The 18,480-nt window shown below is 41.5% G+C and overlaps 2 protein-coding genes across 3 annotated transcripts in view; one reads left to right on the top strand and one right to left on the bottom strand.

Moving 5' to 3' along the window:
* The window catches only part of veph1 (ventricular zone expressed PH domain-containing 1), a 64,427-nt gene that overhangs the window by 11,688 nt on the left and 34,259 nt on the right, over positions 1–18,480 (top strand). For both annotated transcript variants that reach the window (XM_086035051.1, XM_086035052.1), the window contains exon 4: positions 277–451. In XM_086035051.1, coding sequence (XP_085891177.1) covers positions 277–451 — 175 coding nt within the window. The remainder of the gene's footprint in view (positions 1–276; positions 452–18,480) is intronic.
* Positions 2,673–9,131, bottom strand: ptx3a (pentraxin 3, long a). The gene is made up of 4 exons (XM_086036895.1): positions 8,815–9,131; positions 5,889–6,048; positions 5,270–5,694; positions 2,673–4,402 (listed from the first exon to the last, which is right to left on the bottom strand). Exons 1-4 carry the CDS (start codon positions 9,074–9,076, stop codon positions 3,735–3,737), a joined length of 1,515 nt encoding a protein of 504 aa, XP_085893021.1. The 5' UTR covers positions 9,077–9,131; the 3' UTR covers positions 2,673–3,734.

The raw sequence follows: 18,480 nt of genomic DNA, 5'->3' as shown, positions 1-18,480 counted from the left end.
ATAAAATGACCAGTAGGGCAGTAATTATGATACATTGACAGTTGTCCAGAGAGATTTTCAAGATCTGAATTCAAGTGAACCTCTTTTTATATTAAGATCCTACATCACGTTTTTTTTTTCACAGGTGACAATGTTGAACCCTCAGTGGAGGTCTGCACTCTTCTTGTATAACATGTTTTTGCCAAGTTCAAAACTTTTTTCCTCTAGACCACTGTTGATCATTCAGTTGCTTCTTCCCTCATCCTCCTCTCCCTTTTTTTCCCCCCCCCCCCACAGAATTACAGTTGTCCGTCTGTCATGGTGTTGGCTGTCCCGGTGGCGGTTCGCTTCCTGCATAGAGGGAACAGAGAGCTGAGCCGAAACATGTCCAGTTATCTCTCGCTGGCTGCTATAGCCGACGTCGATCTACTGGCTGAACACACGGAGGCCATAACGCTCAGCGTGCTTGCAGGTTGGACAATGCTCACAGTATTCTACCGATATGACATGCAAATGTCCTGCTAGCTGCAATGGAAAATTCAAAATTGACACCCACACGTTATTTGATGCTTGGTATGTATGTGTAGGAAATACCGATCAAACCACGGCATAGCATAATAATTTTCACAGCAGAATTTTGACATTATAAAATGACGAATTTTAGCAACGATTCACATAATAAGCAAATCTAATGACACGTGGCTGTCTACTCGGAGTCCTAGATATGAGGTAGTTAAAATAGTGCAATCATTAGCCGCGGTCATCCGTCCATCCATAGACCAGGCTGCAGGTTCTCCTAACTACATTCAAATAATGTCACTTTTCACATATAGCCACATATACAGCGTGACCTTTTGTAAGGGCATTGAACCATATTCCAATCTCTTAAATTTGATTCAAAATTGGGAAATCTCGCTTACTACCATGTGATTTTGCCCAGCCAGTCAGTGAAAGTAATGTTTATGAGACATATATACTGTAAGTCATACTTTGCCGGCTTTCTAAAGTAAAACAGTTTTAGGTATTATGTTTCATTGGAAATACCCTCAGGTTTTATATACGTGTACTTTTAAGGCCCAACTGCATGCACTGGTTGCCAAAGTCAGTCATGATCTGAAGAGAAAGTACTAGAGAAGGGGTTATATTGTAATAGCTTCCATTCGAATGTGTACCAATTACAATTTATTTCTGCTGTATCAAATGAATGCTTTGTCAGCTGCGATGCGCTAGTGCCCTGGGATAGCACTCGAATGCTTAAAACCGTAAGAAAGCTGAGTTAGAAATGAATGAGAGGAAACGGATAGCGAGGCCAGAAAGATCTTATCGATAAAATTGCACAAAACCAGCTCACCGGGGGGGGGGGACAAACTGATGGTGGTCCTTTTTAAAGCCAGATTATGACACAACCGCACAGTAGACAGATGATGACCTTTAAAGTACCAATTCCGAATGATGTTTTTCTTTTTGTGCCGTTGTGGCATATAAACCGAGCTCTGACGTATTTCACCCCCGAGTTGCGTTTCAACGAGCCGACCGTTTGTGGAACTGAACGTAAACAGCGCAACGTAAACACAGAAGTGGAAACATGCAAGACATGCTTACACGTACAGCTCATAGAAGCAAAAACAGATGACCTCTTCGTACGTATGTGTCGACACGCCGGCAGCAATTTGGCAAGGAAGTATGCTGATGTCATGGGTGAAGTGAATGATGGAGTTTGTGATACCTTGGTTACACGAGCATCAAGTTTTTAAAATGTCATCTATTCGACGGTACGTCTTCGTGGCGGTTGAGCTGAGAAACATGCATCCATCCCACTTTGTCTTTGTTTACTTGCGGCTTTATCCACGAAACTGGCGTTTTCTCACTGCAAATTGCTGACAGTAAGGTTCCTTTCAGTACACATACATAAAGTATGTTCACGGTGAGAGTCAGTGTATTGCTTGCTTTTATTGTGTAAAGAACTTTGTGCTCCAGTTTAATGAATGAAAATTCATTAATTAAATTAAAGAGAGGAAGTTTTTCTTTACAATATTATGTTCTATGTAACCCCACTAGTCCAAACACAAAATTTTATTAACATTACGTTTGTGGGATATGAGTTAAGCAGTAAAATCCCCCCGATTTGTCCATCTCAGGGGGCGGCCATTTTGTCACTTGTTGTTAATTGAAAATGACATCACAGTTGCTCAGGGCTCGGGTAACAACCAACCATGGCTGAGCTTCAGAAAACAGGTGAGCCGTGGATTGATCCTTACCTGAGCCCCGAGTAACTGTGGTGTCACTTACAGTTGACACAAAGAGACAAAATGGCCGCCCCCTGACATGGATAAAAAACTGTGGATTTTACTGCTTAATTCATATTCCACAAACGTAATATTAATCAGAATGGCGTGTTTAGACTGTGGAGGTACATTATCGTCAAGAAAATGTTGGGATTGACTTTCTCTTTAAATGCATAATTCAAGTCCGCTTGATTGACTGATGATTTATTTGATATCCTTTAGATCCATCTTAAGGTCCATATACGAGTACGTGCTTTTTCTTCACTAGTCGGTTTAGAGAATTCAGCGTACTAGTAAAATGAAGTCCACACTTTACATTCATTCTAAGTCATATGATGTCATTGTTTTTCTGTGTAAGGCATACAACAAGGAGGTTTCTCTCAGTAATCAAACGCTTTGTCAAACAAATACACTATTATAGGTTTATTCATACCACATTTTGCATTCAAAATACATTTATGTACAAAATACATTCATTTTCACCCGTTGCCATGACCAGGGAAACCAAATTCAGTTCATATACCTGTACAGTATGCCACAAGAAAATTGAACTCACAAAAACACAGACCTTGTAAACATTGCCCTCACTTATATACAAAAAAAAAAAAAAAATCTACCTCAAATGACAAATATAACAATGTAACTGCATTACAAAAAAAATGGATCGACATATATTACACAATGTGTGAAAAGTACTGGACAGCTAACAAAGCAGACATAGAATGACTAATACGACTGTAAAAATGTCGATGCGTACGAAGCGATGCAGGGGCCTAACTCAGGGGGCGAAAAGCGCAACATTTCTTACTGCGTCCGCGATGTCAAGTGAATTCTAGAGTTGGCTATACATGGCAGGAAGCACGCACAGCAGTTTTCAGTCAGAAGTATTGGCTAGATCACATTACGTCACAAGGCTCTTGACATGGTACCTCTTTTTAGTCCAGTTGGGAACTAATATAAGAATGGCTCTACTGTATATGACTATTGGCGTAGGAAAGCAAATACCAAGTTTGACATGCCAAATGATGGGTTTTTGCTGCGTGCGTGAAAAAACTAGACACGCAAAAATGACTCAGACGTCTCAGTAAAAGTAAATAGATGGCGGTGCAATTAATTTTGTTTGAATTATTTTTGACCTCTGGTTACTCTCTCTTGTGTCTGCTGAGTACTATTATTTATTGGCTCAGAACTTCCTGACTTTGACAATGGACTCTTTCTTTCACCCTAATTAGGTCTTTGGTAAACGTCGCTTGCAGTCCGTCTCCTGCCACAACACACGTTTTCCGCGATGAATGCTCGACAGTGTTTGCGCGTTGCAGCGAGTGCGAGATATTGGCCTCAATTGAAGTGACTGTGGTACAAAAACCAACAATGGAATATTTGCACAAAGGTGACGTTTCCTCAGTTTTAGCACGGTTAAAAAGTTTGTGAAAAGCAAGGACAATGCAGATGGATTTCAGGGAGTCTATTTTAGTTGATGAATAGAGCGCCCCCATGTGGCACCATCTCTGTCACACCCCACGCCACTATGTTCCCCCTCTGCTCACAGCCCTGGCCGTCTTTCAAAGCCAGCTGGGAAATCTTCTCCTCCGGCAGCACTTTGTCCCACATGTTCACTCCTGTCATTGTACCCGCAAACGCCAGCTTGGGATCGAACCCTGCCTCAAACCCCGGCACCCCGTTCCCACCGCTGCTTGGGGTCAGAGGGCAGCAACCGTTCCTTTCCTGACCCAGCTGGAGCGAGCCTCCGTCTGGCAGGATGTGTCCTTCCGCCACTCCGGGTGTGGAGGCAACCTTTTTCCCACCTACCCACAAGGACGCCAGGCCCTGCTCAGAGGACCAAGACCCACATAGGTGGAGCCATTCTGTAGGACCTTTTGGTTTGACTACCCCCCGCGCCTCCACCAGGTGAGTCTCTCCCCCGATGGTGAACAGGGCTGATGTGTGGCTGAGCAAGAGTTGAATCTCATAGGGGTTGCGACGATTGCCGTAAGAGAACAGAACTGTTTTGTTGGAGACTGTGACTGGCTTCGCCCACAGGCAGACAGTGAAGGAGGACAGCGAAAGAGGGACTTCGGGTATCACCGCAGTGTAGATTCGACGGGAACGCATGGGGAAGAGGATTGCCATCTCATTACCTGCGTGACGAGAGAGTGCAATGGAGATCGTGAAAAAATGTACCAATCATCTGCTGATACCCATCGTATCATACATTTTTATGATTCTGCTTTGATGTTCGCGGAAAAGAAATGGGACTTTAGATAGACCTCTGCAGAACACCATGTAAAACAAGGGACATTTCTGCTCTCGGCCACTTGGGATGCATTTTGACATACACTGTCGGATGTAGAACCATTTTCCAACTTAAGAGTTACACATTATTTGGAAAAAATATATAAATTATGATCACTTTTTAGCCTTCTGTCAATTGGAAGGCTTACTTTATTACTAAGATCCAAATTTAGATGGGCCTTCTCTCGCAGTTTTCTGCCACTCATTTCATATCGGTGAAAGGAGACATTTGGGACACACTGGGTGTTCTCACGCCGGTTCCCATCTGGTTCTGTTTATCCCCAGGGTCTGTGGTGTGGATTTATGATGATGATTCCCCTGTGATCGCATCTCCCTCTGTGTATATTTAAGTCGATGTATGCTGGTTCTCTCAATCCTTCCATTGATTCAAATTGAATAAGATAGGTGTTTATCTCAGTGGTGACCCAGAAACTGAAGAGTTGGGACTGACACCATTTGGATGGTGTTTGTGTTCATTGCCACTTCAATATCAATAGATGAGGGTTTTGCGCATTTGAGAGGTATTTGAGTTGATTGCTAGTTCAATATGGTCGTTGGGTAATTTCCAATTGAGAATGACCCGAATGTGTCAACAAGGTTGATTTAAATTAGGACGGCAAGTTAAAAAAGAAATGACGACAAATCCAAAGACACAGAAAAGAAGACAGTTTCTGGGGTTCGAAGGCAGAACGATGAGACAGCCGACAGTTTACCTGCAGGCAGATGTCTGTGCCGTGATGAACTCAGTACCTCCTGGATCTCTATTCTCGTCTGCTGCAGTACGGCCAAGGCTGTCTCCAAAGCTACTTCGTGTGTTGTGACCTCCTGCTCTCTGTGGCCATCTCTTCCGCCCTGTGAGAGTTGCGATGTTGCTTTCTCCCCTCCTGGGTTGCTGAAGCAGCTGGTCTCTAGCTTGCCAAGTCGGGTCGCTTGGCTTCGGGTGGCGGAGAGAAGCTGTTGTAGCATTGCCTCCAGGTTGTTTGAATTCCCAACAGAATTACCACCGGCAGTGGGGATGTAATCTCCAAATTTTAATCTTTCAAGGGATTCCCTTAGTCGTCCTTCTAGCTGCAGGGCCATCCTCCTTCCCGCTGTCTCCACTGCAACCCCGCATGAACCACCATATTGGGCCACAAACCTAATCAACGGAATCAAGGATCAAAATAAGAAACCTCAATCCATTATGGCCAACTATAATGACATCATAACATCTGGGCGACCGAAGCGATCATCGGTTTTTGGAAATTGTAAAATGTCACATGTTACGACCCGGGTGTTTGTTGTCGGCTGGACCATTGTTGCGCAAACATCTCATTCAGTCATCCATCTGACCTGAGTATTTCCCCACGCAGGGATCCCATCTCCACTTTGACAATGTCATCGGCGTACTGGAGAAGCATATTCTCCCGCATCTGGCTATTCTCCAGCATTGAGAAGATTTTGTCCCACTTGGTGAGGTCTGGAGAACTACAGGGAGTAGAACTCGGTGTGGCTAGAGACAAATCACGAAAGGAGAAAGAACAACTTAGTTAACATGACAAAAAATGTCTTTTGCCTTTCCGCAAAAACAAGAGTCATTTTTCTACGGTCGGGTACCGAAGCACCTTTGATGTTGAGGATGACTTAAGTGCATTGTTTGATATTGAAGATCTGTTAAGCCTTGACAAGTTTTGTTTTGGTTGAAAAGGAATTCTGGTTATCATCCAAACCCTGGGGGCGCACCAAATGGACCCAGGCAGCTTTAAGGGGTGGTCTTGCAAGCAAACTGTGTGGTTCAGGGTCCGTTGAGCAGACCTTTGAGAGCTACGTAGACCAATGTCAGCCTAACCAGCAAAAGCATTTGGAAGCCGCACAACTGTAACGCTTACAGATGCGCCTGCCCACCCTTCAAGTCAGTTTAAAACGACACACCCACGCTAATCTTTTGGGAGCTGCAACTAATAATTTGGCCGGGCAAGGATATGCCAACAGAAATGCAGAGATTAGTTAGCTAGCTGTTGACTAGCAACAATATCCGCATTAACTTCTGAGTGGCACAAACTTGAGGGTGAAAGGTGTACTTTAGTTCTTGATCGTTGGGCTGTTTTGACGAAAGCATGTTACAGAGATATTAAGACACCTGGGAACTGTTTTGAACCGCAATTACAGTGGGCTACGCCCAACAGTTTTTCCATGCCTCCTTTGCGTGGCCATTCTAGAGGCACCATTCGTAACTACGTCCGGATTGACCTTGAAAGAATCTGGTTCCTGTAGTTATAAGACAAAGCTACTTTTCAGGGTGGTGAATTCCTTCAGGGAAAAAAAAAAAAAAACCTGAAGGCATTCTGCTCTGGCTGCTTCCAATGACTTACAAAAATAGGTCAACATTTGTAGAGGATTTAAGTGTGTCTGTGAATGACATGACATAATTTTGGTGTTCAATACTCATTACATGACTTGAGAATTGTGCGCTTGAGACAGTGAACCTTTCTGGGTGTGCTTTAAATACGACAGGAATCCCAGAGAGGCTTTAGTTGTCTCTGGTTAGAATTCCAAATCAATAACACAACCTGAAGGCTTAATGCATACTGTTTGAAAGGATCAGAAATAACAACAACTTTCAAGTGTAAATTAGACATTGAACATTCGTTTTTTTTTTTCTTTTTGTTAAAAAGTAACATCGCTCATGATATGGCAGTTTGATTTCCCCCAACCAATCGGAAAAAGAAATACATGAGGATATTATTACAGCGCATATGTTGTCCAGTAGAGGAGTTTGCACCGCCGAGTGACATCATGCAAGACGTAGACCGAATTGTGAAGAATTGTGTATTCAAATTCCGTCAAGGGTTTAAAACAGCCGCTGGCTTCACGTTCTTCCATAATATCACTGTTTTCTTTTAGAGTGGCCAATTTTTCACATCATTACACGCACTACTTGTCATCTCATAATACGCCAAAGAATCTTCAGTCAGCTTTATAAAAACTAGGTTGTTGCCGGAGCGACGTTTGCTGCTGTGTAACTGTTGGCAGTGCAACCAGACCTCCCACTAGGTTTGAATCAATAAACATGCAAAATACAAGCTGCGCGGCTCCATGCGCGCGCGCATATGCACATCTTTCCGCTCAAACATTTGAGACTAGTGTTTTCTGTTTTTTTTTTGTGGGGCGGAGAATAGATGAAAATAAATGTATTTATTCATTTATCAATAATAAATAATAATTATTTTTTCATTTTTTTATTAATAAATAAATCAATAAATTAATTTATTGATAATAAATCAATTCAATAAATTCAATAAATTAATTTATTGATTTATTTATTAATAAAAAAAAAGAAAAAATAATTATTATTTATTATTAATAAATGAATAAATACATTTATTTTCATCCAAGCTGCTGAAATAGCTTGAAGTTTCCCAGCTAATATGCATGCAATGATGTACTTTGTAATAAGATAGCAATTAGCAGCTTTCTCACACCTTAGCGAATACTGTGGAATCCTCAAAGATGACCACAATCTGTTTGACTTCCAAGTTGTTCTTAATTCAAAACATCATTTTGGTTTCTCCCGTTAGTCTGTTTCAGGTCAATTGAATTTACAGGCATTTTTTCCAAGTGAAATTTTAACAGTCCAAACTGTCGAGTATAAGATAAATATTAAGTGAAGTCTCTGTATAATACAACAAAAATAAAGAAAAAAAACTACTCACCCGTTGCAGACACCTGTGAAATGTAATGGAGATGAAACAGGGAGGTGTTTGACAAGTAACACTGCCCCTTAGTGGCAGTTTATGGGTATTGCAAGATTTGATTAAGTTTTGTACATTTATTTATCTTGTGAGTTTGAATGTATGTAAGAACAAGATTGATGTTGCTAGGTATGAGGTTTAGGTTCAACACTTTTCCTCTTTACCAATTGTACCATTCTGTGTTGGAACACAGATCCGCACTGAACAGATGTCCTGTGAATTAATGCTGAATGTGGTTTGAACCTTAAGCCTTGTTTGACTTTTAAGGCTTTTGAACGCATTATTGTTGACCCTTTCAGTTTTGGAGCTTTCCCTGTATTACGATCCACAATCCAACCAACAACGCTAATGTGTCACAAAACAAATTGCACTCTATAACTCTCCTATGCTCAGTTCTACTTGATGTACAAACAGTCATGGCTGTAACATAACAATGATTAGATCCGAATATGAGAAGCCAACATCAAACGAAACCCCAATGGGAAACATGAAAATCTGGAATTCACAGGTCAAAGTGTAACACTTACGTTCTGGTGTCTCTCCCTCTGTGATTTCGTTGTAGTAGTTGTCAGCATAGTTGACTTCGATATCGTCCTCATAGGTCAGAGTCAGACACACACAAATCGACCACGCACTCACTGCCAGGGGGAGCTTCCAGTACAACATGCTGCTCAGCTGTGTGTGTGTGTGTGTGTGTGTGTGTGTGTGTGTGCACAGATGGGAGAATAAAACAGATGTGTGCGGAAAATGGCTTGACTCTTTTGAGTTTCTCTCTCTGTTTGAGTGCATGTGAGGAAATGCTCAGTCAGTCACCGTGGTCCCCTCCGGTCTCTCGCGTTCTCCGGCCCACCACTCTCTTTTTCAAGCGTTCCCTCCCTGATACCTCATGCAACACTTGTCCCTCCCCCTCCACATCCTCCCTCTTCCAGCTCTACACCGCTCCCATTCTTTCTTGTTAAATGCTGAGCAATCCTTGGCAGGAAGCCGATCAGTGTCGGCTACCCCGGCCAAATGGAGGCTTTAACAAGTGGGCTTGTTGGATTCCGCTCACGCACAACTCGCTTTTTTTTTTCTCAATTAGTCAACTGAACCTATTTGTCTATAAACTGTTGACATGCACATAAATCCCCAAGGAGGGCACGGCTGTTATGAAACATAATTAGATGGGTTTAAAGGGTGGTTCTTAATTGTAAGTGGCTAACTTTTAGGAGCAAAGTATGCCTTTGATGATGATATAGTCAGCACTTACCCCCCATCATCTTCGTTACTACTCATAATGATTATGAATGATTATGAAATAGAGCTGTCAGAAGAAAAGACGGGTTGTAAATTCTACTTGAGTTTGGGCCAAAACTGTAAGTAATAACAGTTACAAATTCTTCAGGGATCGTCAAATTACAATTTCGCCAATATTGGGGGCGGGGCAAACAAGTCATGCAGGACGTCAGGCTTGCTAACAGTGGTTAGCATTTTTTTTAATAACTCGTGTATGAGCAGAGGTGGGCATTTTGCTAAAGTTTGCCGGTCAGTCAATCGTTATCCGTTTGCAGCCTGGGTACCCATCCGTCATCCGCCGATCCGTCTATATTTCAAACCGAACCAAACTGTAATCGTCTGTCGATCGGTCTGTCGTGTTATTTTAACCGCGCTTCCGTCTGTAAACGTCAAAGTCTGTCTATCGTCAATCCGTGAAAAAAAGGTCCAACAAATGAAAAATCCATCCGTTATCTGAACCGATTTGATCAAAACGCTAAAGTTTTTGCCTACCTTAACTAGTATCCCGTGTCACATTGTTGGGAATAGACTGACCATCCATCCATTTTCTAGACCGCTTATCTGCACTAGTAGTGAAAGAATCTCAAGACTCGACTCCCTAAGAGGAGCCTTCTCGTTCGGCTCCCAAGTGGCTCCTCAATTGTTTTGCTATTCTAATGAATTTATTACCAAATCATGTGTGAAACAAATACAATATATTGAATGATTTCTTAATTGACATCCTCAGACCCTGCAAAATCTGTAAAATGCAAACACAAAACACCAGTAAAAAGGTGTAAACTTTTACTATTAATATTACTTTAATATTATAACTAGAAATGCAGTTGCAGTGGACACATGTACATTAACAGCAGATTTGCTTGCTTTCCTTTTCTCCTCTTATTGAAGTAATGGGTGAACAGTACGCTTGATGCCTGATATGGAATTTTAATTTTGCGGTCTGCACGGAGTTACTCCCGCATTTGAAATGCCCGATTTGACACACGGGCAACGTCATGACGCAAATAGACGTCTTTTCCGCTTCTTACTTTCTTCCGTCAATATGCGCAGAACACAAACCAAGGCCTAGTTCGAACGAGGTAACAGGATCAAGTGCACAAAATCCAATATTCAGGTTAGTTTTTAAAAACCCGAATAAGAGCATATTCAGGTTTTTGCACGCGTTTACGTGGCCTTTAAAAAGCTTTTAAAATGCACAAGGAGTATTAGGTGCTCTGCAGAGGTGCACTTACAGCATTTTTTTTTTTAGACAAATTCAACTATTTATAGTTGTGGCGGAGAGTTGTGGGAGGCACAAAATATTTTCTTCTTCCTGGGGGGGTGTAACAAAAAAGAATTGAGAAGCACTGACTTCGTATTAAGTGTGGACACACAGATTTCACTAATCGCAATTACAAAAGAAATATCAGACAGGTTTATTATTACTGCTTGGGAAAAATGTGTCGTAATACAAACAGCGTCCTACAAAGCACTGTGTTCAAACTCAATTATTTTCTGTGGAGTTCTTACATTTTTTTTTTTTACCCCAATATTACAGAATTATTGAGAGTTGAGACTAGTCGAGGTTATTGTCGCATTAACCTTTACTTTTCCCCATTCTTTGTTTAGCCTGCTCGGAACAAGTGCTCAGCGTCTATATCCTTGTTGTACCGTTCATGTCATTTGTGCTGCTGCATTTTTAAAATGGTCAAATTAGAACCAAACCAGAGCATAATCCTAACTTCAAAACTTCCTTCAAAACGCTCTTTGTGCCGTTGAAATTTGAGCAGTGCCCCAGCCTGAGAGCGAATACGAACGACAAGGCAGTGAGTAATGCGTCGTTGGAGGTAGCCTAGCCTGTATGTCGTAATCAGATATTACTGCTGCTGCTGCGAACTCACACACAGGGAGAGGGGGGAACAGGTAATGGGAGAGGCGAAAGAGAGATTTGATTTTTGCCCCATGCTGAGTTTGTGTGCGCCTGCGTGAAAGAGAGACTGTTTCCTAAATGCATTTTTAAATGGCTTGACTGTTTTCTGCATCCTGATTTGTGTGCCTCAGCAAATGTTTTTATGCTGTTGGTGTGTGTGTGGATCACACATACGTCTCCTTCTGTGCACTTTCGACTGTTTAGTGTAGCGCATGGACCTAATGACTTCCTCATGGGATTTGACGATTTCTTTCTGTGTGTTTTATTTGTTGTGTCTCTTCGCATATTTGTGTATTGTACATCCTCGGTAGCTGGGTGGAAGAGTAGTTTCAAGAGGTATCATGAGTTTTGTCGAAAATGTTGCTGTTCAATTGTATGCTTTACCTTACAATACCCGATTTTTAAAAAGTATCAAATATGATTTTGTTTAATCTAATCCATTCTAATATAATCCAATCCAACAACAATTTGGAAAGTTTTTGTCAATAATTGACAAAGTTGGCTATGTTTAAAGTGTTGTCAATCAAAAATCTTAATCACCATAGCAACCACACCGTGTAGAGTACTTGGCCAATGAGGTGGACCAGAAATATCTTCGTAAGTGTGCTGTACAAAACGTTACAATTTACATGTTTGACTTCTCTTTTGCCTAGTTTGAGATGTAGCGGTAATTGTTTTGTAATTGTTTGGCTGCCTGCTGTTGCACTCATATGCAGTAATAGAGACAAGTCACAGCACATCATGAATGTGTAAATTAGATGTTAGAAACGTAACTAAAGCTTGAGGGGTTTCCTTTACTTCCTGACAATGCTGACTCATGCTGAAATGATGCAAAGTGGCACCAAAAAAAAAAAAAAAGTTTTCATATTTAGTCACTGCTGACTCAGCAGTATGAAATGCTGACCCTGTCTGACCCATTGTGCTGCCCATTGTGCTTCATCACAGGTTGTTCCTTAACTTCATACATAAAAGGTTCCTACTTCAAAAATTATAACTATCTACCCCGCAAAAAATGTGGCTTAACACTTTGTAGATGAAAGGCAAAGCTACTTTATTCAGCCTGAACTAAAAAGCATCAAGTGTGCTACATTTTGATATCAACAGGACAGTTACAGTGCCCCACAAAAGTGAGTACGTACTCACATTATTGTAAATAGTTTTTTTTTTTGTTTTTTTTAAATAAAAATATCCTTTCACGGGACAACACAGAAGAACTGACACTTTGCTACAATGTCGTGAGTGTAAAGTGTGTACACCTGTGTACCTTTCCAGCCTCCTGAAAATACTTACACGCAGCCATTAACTTTCATACTTTTGAGCACATTGAGCTCACTAAGGACACGGATTCCTTGAACCATTTTCCTGTGGTCCAATTAGACAAAGAAGAGCATATTCGATTCAGATGGTGTTTGGCGGCGACCAGGCGAGAAGGAGAAAGTCGAAGAGGTGTGTCTTGCCTCTAGTCATATTGGAAGAAGTGTCAGTCTGGGGATGCGAGAGTGCTGCCGGCGCTAATGCTACAGCTCATTGAGGGAACTATAAATGCAAACATTTACTAAGCAGAGTAGGATTGCCTCCCTTTGGAAACGCACAGGGCGGTATTACAACAATATAACGACCCCACAAACGGCTACACCACAGCTAAACTCAATCCCGCCAACTGTGGAATGATGAATGGAAGAAGATTCCAGTGGCAACCTGGGAAGCTCTGCAAAACTCTCCTGGAAAATGATGGTGGTCACGCAAAATGTTGAGACTTTGGGCACAATTTATTTTCACTTTCGGAGTGTACTCACTTTTGTTGCCAGGTTTAGAGATTAATGGCTCTGTGTTGACATATTTTGAGGGGGCGGTAAATTCAAATTGTTATACGAGCTGTACACTGTTTACCAGATCTGGGCATTTTACTAAAAAATTGCGCGTCCGTTATTCGTCATCCGACTCCAGCGTGGGTACCTTTCCGTCATCCGTCATTTGCCTTTTTTTTTTTTTCCCCCGATTGTACCCGCCTATAGGCCCGTCTGCCTCTGATTATAAACGGGCTTCCGTCAGTGTTTCAAAAATTAAATAAAATTTAAGCCACTTGTGTGACTGGGAGCCCTTCACGCCAACACGCTGCTTAAATAGAGCTCTCACCTGCACTGCTTATTCGTGATCGGCGGCCATCGACGTCGAATCGGCCATCCAATCGGTGCGCTGATGGGAGGGTTCTCGCACACAAGCACGCACTGGTTGGATGGTCGATTCCACAACGAGGGCCGCCATTCACGAACAAGCAGCGCAGGTGAGAGCTCCATACAAGCAGAGTGTGTCGGGATGAAGTGCTTCCAACAACAACAACAACATTTCCAAATTGCAGTCGGGCAAGCGGGAGCACTCATTGAATTTGAACAGAAAGAGTGACTCACTGCCAATATTTGAACAGAAAGAGTGACTCACTGCGCCATGGAAGCCTGGTCACAGCATGGTCGATCACTCAAATCTGTCCCCTAAGCAACGACAACTCACTATTGTTCCTCGTCCGCGCTCGCCGCGGCCATCGAAGCCTCGCCACGAAAAATAGACGAAAGAAGGATTAAATTCATGGGGGTCCGATATACTATACTTGGCCGATCTATTTTAATTTTTTCACCGTCATTCGTCATTGAAACAGGCGTCCGTCATAGGCGGATAGATGGACTGGTCCGTCACATAGACGGAATGGCCAGCTCATTTCTTTAGTTCTTTAGTTTAGATATAGTTAACGATTCAACAAATTTGTGAGTGGCGTGTACTCACTTTTGTGTGATCCTCTAAGTATGTGGCAGGAGGCTCACCATACAACAAAAAAATGCACATCTTAAAATTGATGGGTTATCTGAGAGAGGTTTCTCCCACCCTCTTTCACAATTTGACATGTTCAAGTGACATGATATATGACTTTAGGGGACAGAAAAGTAAATCGTTCACATGTGGGGTATAAACTAACAAACACGTTCTCAAAGATCTCTTTTGTGTGAATCCGAAAAAAATCCACCAAAAAAAACAAGCAATTTTGTTCAAATTCCGAATTATACAACCTCTGAGCCATTTGACAATAGAAGCTCCACTTTAACTTTGTGTGTTGATGTGCTGCGTTTTGCCCTTGCCTTTGACGAATGTTCAAAGTTTCACCATACTTAACAATCGGAGCGCATACAACTTTGATATCTAGCATCATTTCTCTTGCACAACAAACCAACCAAAAAAAAATGGGTAAAGTTCAAAGTTGATATATAAGACATTTCTTCAGAATGGCAAAGGAAGCGCAAACAATTCAAATTTATGGTCCACGTCAAGCGACGTGGAGACAAGCTAGAGAGGTTGTCATATATCAACTGCCAACCAATGTTTGTTTTTCATATTTCACAAATAAGCAGAAAAACCCAAACGTGCAGCTGTGGTCAAAGGGAAGAATACATGTGGCGTTCACGTACGGCGCATTTCTTCATAAATCCAACTCTTAAGACAGCTGTAATGGTTTGTATGCACAATTTTAACCGAATGATTTTGTCATTTAGTGGTTTTGTTACCGCAGTAATTTCCAATGTTTTCTTTCTCATTATGCAATTATCTAAATATGTCACTTTTGTCTGAGTTGAGCTGGCGAGCAGCCCGGAGCGTATCACACCTCTCACCCAAAGTCAGCCGGGATAGGCTCCAGCTCACCTGGGGCCCCGAGGCGCGCTAATGACAACAAACCGTATAGAAGCGGCGTTGGTCCGTGGGGATGACTGGTTGCGTTGTGTCACACGGGCCCGTTAAGGTCGAATTGCACGTCAGTAAAGCGGCGCATGCATGATTGCGAGTTATAGTAAGACAATTTCTAGCCTGATTTTGGGTCGACTCACTTTTGAACCGGTGCTGAGTTCAGGTGCCGTGAGTCGCTGTTAGTTGATTCGGGAACAAGAACTGATTGGCCGCAATCAACTGTTTTTTTAGAACAATCGGATCGATTCTGATTGGGTCAGAAATGTGTTCAGCTATGACAAAAGATCTTGTTCAAGCTCCCTTCAGCGTACTCGTGTGAAAGAAATGAATATCCAATCCAACAATAGCATGAGAGATGAACATCTGTGTTTTTATTTGGGTATCAGTGATACTTGTTAGCATGTTACTTGATTAAAGGCTATATTAATATATTTGACTTGACTTGAAGTGACATGAAGATTCCAAGGCCATGAGCTACCTTCTTGAAATCTGTGAAGCTGAGCAATGTACCCCAACTTCGCCAAGATGCAGTTATCTGGGATCACGCAATAATCGGTGGGCTCAAAGAGATGTGGTCAAACGGTTTATAACCTCTCCTCAGATCAGGGGTGGGTAATTCATTTTGCAAAAGGGGTCACATGAGAAAACGCAAAGGTCAAGCCAACATGCTAAACCCAACTTTGTCGCTATTATTTTTTCATGTATTTAAAAATAGGATATTGTCATGTTTCAATTGCTACATTTATGTCGTCGCTGTCCTGTGAAAAACACATATGTCAAATTTTTGATTTGTAATTTTTTTTTCACGTTAATGCGATGTCTGTAACGCGGAAACCCCATTCATGTAAAAATAAGAAAAATGAAAAAAAAATGGACATAACAGGACAGCGACGATATGTTATCTATTGTTATAATTAGGAAATACAACTTTAAACCAAGTTATAAGCACTCGTCAAAATGACATCTTTACACTTATTAAATTACATTTGTTTTTTTTGTTTTTTTGCACCAAACACCAACTCTTGTTAGCCTTTCCTGATCGTGACTCCCAAATATATAGATAAGTGGGAAGTATATCATTGACCATCATGTATAATGATACAGTGATGACTTATAATGCACCCAATACGTACGGTAAATGAAACTGTAGATTTACGTGCAGTATTATCGGTATTACTTTGAAAACAACAGCACCACATATTTTACATTTTACTTTGACTCCATGGTTACCGTGAGGGACGGTCAGAGACTGTGGATGGGCCGTATCTGGCCCTCAAACCGTACTTATACATACATATACATAATATATTTTTTCAACAGTTTTTTTATTATGTTCGTATTAGATTATTGCATTCAGAGATGTTTATTGTTTAGATTTGATTATGCTTCGAGGTTAGCCCTGCTTCTTACCAGTCTCGCATCCAACAGCAGACTTTCTTTTTAAATTTTTTTTTTTTTTTTTTTTTACAGTGGCATTGTATCCCTAGCGCCCTCCACAGGAAATAAACGGACCAGCACCCAGCCACAGCATACAGCGTGATCTCTTAAAGCTTTTCCACCACAGGAGATTTACTCTTACAGTGTGAATTGGGATTTAAAAACAACACGTCGGAAATCACCCAGTGTATGCAGAGCTTAAAAGGGGAACGCTGGAAGTTTTCACGCTGTATATATTATTCTCCCACATGCTCTCCATGTTTAGACATGTGCATACCAGAGGGTCCAATAATACTGTATAACTCTTAAAATCCCCCACAGCATATTCCTGTGCGGACCCTGAAAAATTCCTCAGGAGAATCCCATAAATGCTTCAGCATCAGCCTTATGGCTCCAAAAAGCTTTGTCTCCGTACTTGCCCTGTACAATATGTGTCAAGGTTTATGAAGAGCTGGGTATTAAGTTTACTGGAGGGGGAAGTGGACATAATGAGTAAGACCGATGATATTTATGGGTAACCTTCCCACAGCTTTTTCACATCCGACGAAAACAGCAGTTCATTAAGATGAGTTATAACTATGCATCATCTTGTTGTAAAACCTGAAGCAACTGGCCAATATATTATAGATGTACGCACATTATTTATTTATTTTTGGCCATGACTAGTTTCGCAGAGTGCGTGTGCTGTCTTAGCACATGAGTTCTCGACATTCTCAGTAACAAATATCGGAAAAAAAAGAGCCTATGGGTTACTTTATGATACGCCTGCGATTGTGACCTTCTTTAACCGTAATGTTTGAAAAAATTTGAAAAATAATATATATAAATTCTTGGGATTGAATGGCTAGACTGTGAAAAGACAAGTAAATGCGTCAATAAAGCAACACTGTGTCATATGTCAGTTTTTGTTGATTATGGCGGCGCCATGTGGACAGATGCGGTAGTGTTTTGACAGAAATCAACCACGTTTCCCATGCGTGCCAGCGCGTAGTTTCGTGAAATCCTGAGCCGTCCTTTTAGCGAAAGGAGGAAGTGAGTATGCCGTAAAGCAATTCAGGACATTTGTATATTTTTGTGCGCCAGGGTTGATCCCATCCTCCTCAAAGTTGCTTTGTGCCAGTAAAAACGATAAGGACCCCCTCAGGGCATAAAGTCCCATTCAACTACTGTACTTGTAAGTCAATGTTTCATCAAAAGAGTTGTGAAAAAATTTATTAAAGCGGAAGTCAACCCAAACCTATTTTTTTCAAGAATATGTTCCCAGCAGGCCCACTAGTTGAAACACAGAATTCTGTTTGATTTTGCATTTGTGTAATATAAATTAAGCAGCAAAATGCACTTGTTTTTAGCCATCTCTGGGGGGCGGCCATTTTGTCTTCTGTCGACTGAAAATGACATCACAACTGCTCACAACGACCAATCATGGGTGACAAGTTCTCTGAATCTGAGCTGTGATTGGTCGTTGTGAGCAGTTGTGGTGTCATTTTCAGCCAACCGAAGACAAAATGGCCTCCCTCAGAGATGGCTAAAAACGAGTACATTTTGCTGCTTAACTTATAGTCCACAAACGCAAAATTAATCAGAATGCCGTGTTTCAAGTAGTGGGCGTGCTGGGAACATATTCTTGAAAAAAAATAGGTTTGGGTTGACTTGCCCTTTAAGATCGATTTCTTGCCCAGTGCTGCTTTAATAACACTGGGGAGCAACACAACATGGGGGGGGGGAAATCAATTGAGATTTTTATGCTAATTAAAACTAAAATTGGCATGCTGATTCCAAAATTGCAGTCGAGTGTTTTTCTCGACAGATTACCCTCCATATAAGCAAGTCTACTGATTAGCTG

This window comes from Filicampus tigris, chromosome 7, assembly GCF_054856515.1.
Source record: "Filicampus tigris isolate MCC_2025a chromosome 7, RoL_Ftig_1.0, whole genome shotgun sequence".
Lineage (NCBI taxonomy): Eukaryota > Metazoa > Chordata > Actinopteri > Syngnathiformes > Syngnathidae > Filicampus > Filicampus tigris.
The sequence above is the reverse complement of the archived record's forward strand: the minus strand, read 5'-3'. Positions and strand labels throughout refer to the sequence as shown.